The following is a 7,917-nucleotide window of genomic DNA, read 5'->3' as shown; positions in this document are numbered from 1 at the left end:
GGAGTCCGGCTCCCTGCAGTGTGTTTGGTCCGGGAAATACTGCCAACATACGGTCCGTATATCAGACCGAACACGCTCGTGTAAATCTGGCCTAAAGGTGGCAGTACACCTTAGATAGCTGTATTATAGGCATGCATGTGTTCTTAATGGGGAGAAGGGAATAAGCTCCAAGACACCTGTGGCAGCAACTTATCTCCTATGAATTCTTTCTCCCAAAAACATCTGCTGCGGTCAGTACCAACCCCCCCCCTACACATTAGATGATCATTCCCCCCAGAGTTCATCTAATGTCTATATTGGGGCACCTTAGCTATATGTTCATATGTGCGATATGGCTACCATTGATGATTGATTGATATGACAATAGACATTCTGCAGACTTTCAAATCTGCAGAAGAAAATCAGCTATGTCTGAATGGGGTTTTGAAAACCCTGATCCAATGTATTGTACTGAAAATTCCTAACAAATCCACTATATCTGAACGCGACCACAGGACCGGTGTAGAATTGTTATTCAAAGGTCTCCATGACAACTGTGCACCAGACAGAAATGAGAACCGGAAACGTGATCTCGAGAATTCCTCAGTGATGCAGCTTCAGTCTTCGGGCCTGTATCTTCAAGCATAGATGTAGGACATGTCTTTTGTACCCTTCTTTTGGTAGGTTTGCTTCAAAGTTAAAAAAAAATAAAAAAATAGATCTGACGTTTTCAAATTATGTAACTTAAATAAAACATTATCACTCTAAATAGGTCATTCCAGTACAGACTACACAATATTTGATTCAACGACTTACAGAAGGAGAAAATCAGAGACCGTGAATAACGTTAGAAATTGAAGCATGGTCGAACATCCCCATACACTGTAACTATAGGTTCCTAGAAAGTGTGACTGCTGAAGGGAGTAGCGAAGGCCTAATACCCTTAGTCATTGGAGACATACTGGCAGTCAACATGATTCATGATTATCCACCGAAAGCAACCAAGAACTGCAGATGACTTCATTTTAAAAAAAATATATGACTTGTTCCAAAGACAAATTTACATATGGTGAAAAAAAATAAAGTGCTCCAGTACCCTGAAAATTGGTGGAGGTTATAGCAAAAGACTGTTCGTGAGCAACACAGTGTCCCACCAAATTGATTATATATATATATATATATAAAATGCAGATCGTCATACAGTTAAGGTCCTGGACAAAGTAATTAGAACTAACATATATATTTTTTAAATTTTATAGTCAAATTTCCACTACCAATGCTATAGAATATCGCCATCTAGTGGTGGGAATATAAGACACAATAGCTGCTGCTGACCTAATTCTGCACACAAACAAGATAACGTTTTGTATGCCGGTATAGATCAGCACATATGTTTGGCAGGTAAAGAGTTACCAACCAGTTCAAGCTCCGGCGGACTAGTGCTAATAAGGTAAGGCACATGGGTGACAACCACTTCTCCAGGGATGTTGGTTTTGGCGGCAGCAGAGATGAGCTGACGGAAAAGGCCCAGACATGGTAATGGTGTGTTTATTACTAGATCCAAGGTGGGGTTGATGAAGCGCTGGGAAATCTTATGACAAGGCATGAGCTCCTGGCTGACAGGTCTAATAAAGGAATGAGGAGAGGTTCATGATTTACCGAAAACTGGAAACCTTCTTAGTTGGGGCTTTTTCTTGAAAAGCTACGTCTGAAATGCACTTCTGCCCGTGCAATGAATATATTTCTATGTCCTTTCGAGAATTAGACGATCAGGCTTGTTGGATTAAATAGAAAGTTCTGGTATAGCGGATCAGGACATGGTGGCGGCGCAGACATGCCGTCTAGAAGTCCAGCAGCTGGAAGGACAGAGATATGATGACAAACTGGTAAAAAAACAACAACAACCTGCTAAGCGTCACACAAGGGTCCGTGACTTCTTACCAACTGAGGCAGGATCTTCTCTACATGTTCTATGTTCACAATGGGCACATCCTCAGACAGGGCCTGACGTGCTGCTCGGGAAGCTGCCTCTAGAAAACCAATGCAGAGCCGGGCATGTCATTCATTGCAGAGAGGCTAGACTCTTCACATAGGCAGATAGCCCTTCTTAATCCGGCATCTGAGCGGATAGCAGCACTTGTGGGGGCACTGTGGCGTTACACGCTCTTATGTTGTGAGCATGGCAGCGCTTATTTCATAACACGGGGCAAGGGAACATATCAACACCCGGTACACGGCGACTGCCAAGACCTGAGGAGGAGGGTGTATATTGGAAAGTTGCATTCTGGCCACAGCACAGCCTCTGTACCCCATTTTCAAGTAGTATGGGACCCCTTCAATTTCAGTACAACTACAGCACATGAAAAGGAGAACGCCTGCGAGTTCAAGTCATGATATTTTCCTCAAGACACTGTAGCCTACAATCAGATGAACGTCCTATACATGCAGTTGTTAAAGACATTACAAAAGAGGGGTCTGCTTTTTTTCCACCCCCCAAGAAACAGCGCCACTCTTATCCATGGGTTGTGTCTGGAACTACAGCTCAGCCGTATACAAGTGAATGGTCCTACTTTAGAGCAACTATCTAGTCAGACAGTTAGACCCTGTTCACACAGAAGAATGTTTGCAGCGGAACCCGCCACAAAATTCAGCCTCCCATTCATTTCAACGGGCGCTCTTTCCCCGCTAGATGAAAAAGCGGTCTTCTCGGTCTTCGGGGGATTCTGGCCGAATCTCCTATTGAACTCAATGGGAGGAAGAATAATTCTGCAGCAGATTTTGTGGCGGGACCCACCAAGCAAAATCTGCCGTGTGAACCGTTCCTTACTTAGCATTGGATGTCAGGGCTGGATGTAATCCAGACTTTACTTCCTTCTCTCAATAGGATTGTGGGAGTGAATTTTAGCTACTACCAATATTCCAACAGGGTGATGTCATCGAGACTTCAGCTGATGTAACGTGGGGGAATCGGTAGTCTGAGATGTGACCTGTAATCGGACTTCAGAACAGTGAAAGTGAATGAACCAGGCGCGCACACCTGGTAATGATAGCCCGTCCGCTCCCGTCTGAAACCTGGACCGGGAAGAGGCGCATGGATGGAATGGAGGAAAGTATTTATTTGTTATTTTTATGCTTCCACCACAAATTAAAGGGGTTGTTTAGTCCCTAAAACTTCCTCAGGATAGAGCATCAATGTGTGATCGCTCGGGGTCAGACTGCCGGGACCCCCGCTGAGCAGCTGTTTTGAAGGGAACTCAGCGCTCATACGAGTGCTGCTCTCCCTTCATTCCGGTCACTGCACACAATGAATTGCCGACACAGCAGTTTTACAACCTTCTCCTATTGAAGGGAATGGGAGAAGGCTGTAATACTGTGAACTGCCGCTACTGCTGTGTCGGCGATTCACAGCGCGATTGGTACAACTTTCTAAATTTTTATAAAAAATTATTTTGACTTTTTGAGATACAGCTGCTTTGTGTCCTGTATACAGAGCAGCTGTATCTAGCGAGGAGACCTGAATCCGTCAGGTCAGTGGGACTGATCACATCTAAGTTATGAACTCAGATGTGATCGGTAACCGCTCAATCCTGCGGATCTGGCGGATACAGGTTTCAGCGCTAGATACAGCTGCTCTATATACAGGATACAAAGCAGCTCTATCTCAAAAAGTAAAAATCATTTTAATAAAAAGTATTTAGAAAGTTGCACCAGACATTTTTATGTGTCCCTCTACAACCCCCTGGATGGAAGTCCCAGGAGCCATTCAGTGGGTGTAGAATCACAGTACCTTCGTTTTATTACGGTATCTAATAAAAAGAGGTCTGTCTCCATGATAGATTGTCTTTATCAAAGGCCACATGCTGCCCCCTGCTGGAGGGTGAATATTATTAATGCCACATTCACAATTATGTTGGTTTCCAATGTTCTTTTCTGACATGGTCACTCAGCTATGACCATTTGGTAATAAGATTGGTGTCTGGAGTGAAGACCAGTCCATGATACAGGAGACGCTCCAGCTCCATAAGAAGAAACGGTCGTAGTACTTACCATAGACAAACACTTTAAGTAGCTCGGCTAGAAGTAGTAAGGAGTCACCAGAGACTGAAACACAAGAAAGACAATCCATTATGTAACGCATATTATCAATCTGATGTGCCCACATAATGCCCAACTAGACCCTACAGTGGAAGAAGGAGCTCAGACAGTAAGACCGAGTCCACACGTAGCGGAAACACTGCCGATTTTATTCAACAGATTTAATTGCGGGAAATTCGCAGCATAAGGGTATGTGCACACAACTTAGGGCTTATTCTGAGGAACGTATAATACGTGCGTGATTTTCACGCGCCTCGCACGGACCTATGCTAGTCTATGGGGCCGTGCAGACTGTCAGTGATTTTCCCTCAGCGTGTGTCCGCTGCGTAAAACTCACGACATGTCCGATATTTGGCCGTGTTTCGCACTGCACGCACCCATTGAAGTCAATGGGTGCGTGAAAACCGCGGACGGCACACGGACGCACTTCCGGGTGCCGCGCGTGATGCGCGCTACAGGAGTCAAAACTATGAATGAAAACAGAAAAGCACCACGTGCAACAAACATACAAACAGAGTGTCATAATGATGGCGGCTGCGCGAAAATCAGGCATCATACGCTGCTGTCACATGGTGCTGTTATGGATCTTTTGCGCGCGCAAAACGGCGCGTTTTTTGCTCGTGTGAATCCGGCCTTACTAAAAAACGTCTGAAAATACGGAGCTGTTTTCAAGAGAAAACAGCTCCTGATTTTCAGCAGTTTTCTTTAGCAACTCGCGTTTTTTGCGGCTTTTTTTACGGTTGTTTTTTTTATAGAGTCAATGAAAAATGGCTCGAAAAACGGCTCAAGAAGTGACGTGCACTTTTTCGCGGGCGCTTTTTTTTTACGCGGCTGTTTTGAAAAACGGCCGCATAAAAAAAATTCCCCCGAAAAACGGACGAAAATAAGCCGTGTAAACATACCCTCGCACAGCAGCAGCAGAGTGGGTGAGATTTGCACAAATCTCATCCACACGCTGCGTAAATAAGTGGAAAAACGCTTAGAAATTGACCTGCGGTCTGGTTTTTAATCCGCAGCATGTCAATTGTATTTGCGTAATCGCTTTTTTGTGGCAGGTTTTCCGCACTGAATTCAGTGGGGAGGTAAAACCCACAACAAATAGCAGATCTTGCGATTTTTGCAGCAGTCCGGCTGCGATTCCACTGCAAAAATCGCAACTCAGAGAAAAAAAATAATAATAATAATCTTATACTTACCCAGAATTCTGTGTTTCTTCGTCCAGGCCGGACACCTGGGATGACGTTTCATCCCATGTGTCCGCTGCAGCCAATCACAGGCTGCAGCAGTCACATGGGATGAAACGTCATCCCGGGACGTGTCACCATGGCTACGTAATTATAACATTTTTATTTTTTTGTATGTGTCGTTTTTCGAAGCAGACAATCCGGCCAAAAAAACTGCACCACAATTCGGTGCGGTTTATCGGCTGGAATTCCCTGCGACCGCCAGGACGGATACGCGGTGTATTTTTACGCAGTGTATCCCCCCTGTGTGAACGTAGTGTATGACGTCTGGTATACATGGAATAACTGGCCCGCACCTTTGGTTTTGTCGGCTTCCAGGTGCATATTCAGCAGTTTAGCGACCAAGTTCTGTAAGAAAAAAAGTGAAGAAAGAAATGGAAATGATTCGTTTTTAGGGGGAGTTCACACAGAGTTTTTTTACGCGAAAACTGCACCGCAAAATGCGACAAAAAACGGCCGAAGATTTTTTTTTATTTTTTTTTACCCGCAAGTGTATAAAAGCCGCTGCGGAAAAACACCTCCACCTCCCATTGAAATCAACGGGAAGCAGTTCCTACATTAAAAAAATCAGTGTAAACAGGGCCTTATTAGGCTCTATTACATCATAAGGGGAAGCCACAACAGGGATGTGACGTCACGATGATGTGCTGAATCGGTCACACGACGGACCCCCCACTGACTCAGGGAGGAGGGGTCCAGTGTTTTGATATTCCAGGGAAGACGGGAAGGTAAAAGCATTTCTACACCTGACGCAAACGGCCCAAAAGTCCAGTTCCAGGTGATTAATATGCAGGGCACGATTTATAGACTGGGCACCATGGCAGTCGTTATTACGGATGACTGTCACTACGAGGGGCTGGCACGGTTATGGCGGCTGTGTCTGCCACAATTAGGAGTAGATGTCACTGCTCCAGGAGGCATTGTAAAGATCACTGTTCTAAGTGTCTGTGGCCTTCAATGTCATGGGGGCACTGTGACTGTCATCATCGTGAGGGGCTGTCATATGGGGGCACTGTGACTCATCATCGTGAGGGGCTGTCACTGTCATATGGGGGCACTGTGACTGTCATCATCATGAGGGGCTGTCACTGTCATATGGGGGCACTGCGACTGTCATCATGAGGGGCTGTCACTGTCATATGGGGGCACTGCGACTGTCATCATCATGAGGGGCTGTCACTGTCATATGGGGACACTGTGACATTCATCATTGTGAGGGGCTGTCACTGTCATATGGGGGCACTGTGACTCATCATTGTGAGGGGCTGTCACTGTCATATGGGGGCACTGTGACTGTCATCATCATGAGCGGCTGTCACTGTCATATGGGGGCACTGTGACTGTCATCATAATGAGGGGCTGTCACTGTCATATGGGGGCACTGTGACTCATCATTGTGAGGGGCTGTCACTGTCATATGGGGGCACTGTGACTCATCATTGTGAGGGGCTGTCACTGTCATATGGGGGCACTGTGGCTCATCATTGTGAGGGGCTGTCACTGTCATATGGGGGCACTGTGACTCATCATTGTGAGGGGCTGTCACTGTCATTGTGAGGGGCTGCCACTGTTGTATGGGGGCACTGTGACAGTGATTGTGAGGGGCTGTCACTGTTGTATGGGGGCACTGTGACAGTGATTGTGAGGGGCTGTCACTGTTGTATGGGGGCACTGTGACTGTGATTGTGAGGGGCTGTCACTGTTGTATGGGGGCACTGTGAGGGGCTGTCACTGTTGTATGGGGGCACTGTGACTCATCATTGTGAGGGGCTGCCACTGTTGTATAGGAGCACTGTGACAGTGATTGCGAGGGGCTGTCACTGTTGTATGGGGGCACTGTAACAGTCATTGTGAGGGGCTGCCACTGTTGTATGGGGGCACTGTAACAGTCATTGTGAGGGGCTGCCACTGTTGTATGGGGGGCACTGTGACGGTCATTGTGAGGGGCTGCCACTGCTTTATGGGGGCTGTCACAGTTACATGGGGGCACTGTGACTGCCATTATTGTGAGGGGCTGCCACTGTTGTATGGGGGCATTGTGACGGTCATTGTGAGGGGCTGCCACTGTTGTATGGGGGCACTGTGACAGTGATTGTGAGGGGCTGCCACTGTCGTATGGGGGCACTGTGACTGCCATTATTGTGGGGGCTGTGGCTGTTATACGGGGGCACTGTGACTGCCATTATTGTGGGGGCTGTGGCTGTTATACGGGGGCACTGTGACTGCCATTATTGTGGGAGCTGTGGCTGTCGTTACTCCATGAGTAAATGTTCTAAACTCAAAGCAAATTTGGTTGACATATACAGTGTTCAGACGTGCACCCCTCCAGTTTCATAATACATGAAGACACGCATAATCCCCGCCATGCACTCCACCTCTCCAGAGAACTTCATATCCAGTAATCACATCCCCGAGGAATAAAGCCGGAGGACACTCGCCTTAGAAAACTCCACCGCCTCCTCTTCCCGCTCCATCCTTCCTATCTGCCGCTCACCACTACTCCCGCCTATAATCTATAAACGGCGCGGAGCAGACAGCTGATTGGTGGATAGAACTGTCAATCACCGAATTCTCTGACACGCAAAGGCCTGTTGTGCAT

At 46.6% G+C, this 7,917-nt stretch overlaps 1 protein-coding gene across 3 annotated transcripts; it reads right to left on the bottom strand.

Moving 5' to 3' along the window:
• Positions 1 to 493: 493 nt before the first annotated feature.
• On the bottom strand, positions 494 to 7,851 carry CENPX (centromere protein X). 3 transcript variants are annotated; one of them, XM_075846989.1, is made up of 5 exons: positions 7,757 to 7,851; positions 5,615 to 5,666; positions 4,027 to 4,080; positions 1,921 to 2,009; positions 1,512 to 1,835 (listed from the first exon to the last, which is right to left on the bottom strand). In XM_075846989.1, the coding sequence occupies exons 1-5, from the start codon at positions 7,790 to 7,792 to the stop codon at positions 1,821 to 1,823; spliced, it is 246 nt and encodes an 81-aa protein (XP_075703104.1). In that variant the 5' UTR covers positions 7,793 to 7,851; the 3' UTR covers positions 1,512 to 1,820. The 3 variants fall into 3 exon arrangements, with proteins under 3 accessions (XP_075703106.1, XP_075703104.1, XP_075703105.1); XM_075846990.1 differs by having other exon boundaries at positions 7,694 to 7,779; XM_075846991.1 differs by lacking the exons at positions 1,512 to 1,835; positions 1,921 to 2,009 and adding an exon at positions 494 to 668.
• Positions 7,852 to 7,917: the final 66 nt, after the last annotated feature.

The sequence above is a fragment of the Rhinoderma darwinii genome, chromosome 13 (genome assembly GCF_050947455.1).
Source record: "Rhinoderma darwinii isolate aRhiDar2 chromosome 13, aRhiDar2.hap1, whole genome shotgun sequence".
NCBI lineage: Eukaryota > Metazoa > Chordata > Amphibia > Anura > Rhinodermatidae > Rhinoderma > Rhinoderma darwinii.
The sequence above is the reverse complement of the archived record's forward strand: the minus strand, read 5'-3'. Positions and strand labels throughout refer to the sequence as shown.

What these genes read in the sequence shown, in the direction of transcription:
- CENPX (XM_075846989.1), bottom strand. Translation starts at nt 7,792, where the DNA reads ATGGAGCGGGAAGAGGAGGCGGTGGAGTTTTCTAAG. An exon ending in AGGCGGTGGAGTTTTCTAAG is followed by an intron (nt 5,667 to 7,756) that starts GCGAGTGTCCTC and finishes TTTTTCTTACAG; the next exon opens with AACTTGGTCGCTAAACTGCT. An exon ending in GGAAGCCGACAAAACCAAAG is followed by an intron (nt 4,081 to 5,614) that starts GTGCGGGCCAGT and finishes CTTGTGTTTCAG; the next exon opens with TCTCTGGTGACTCCTTACTA.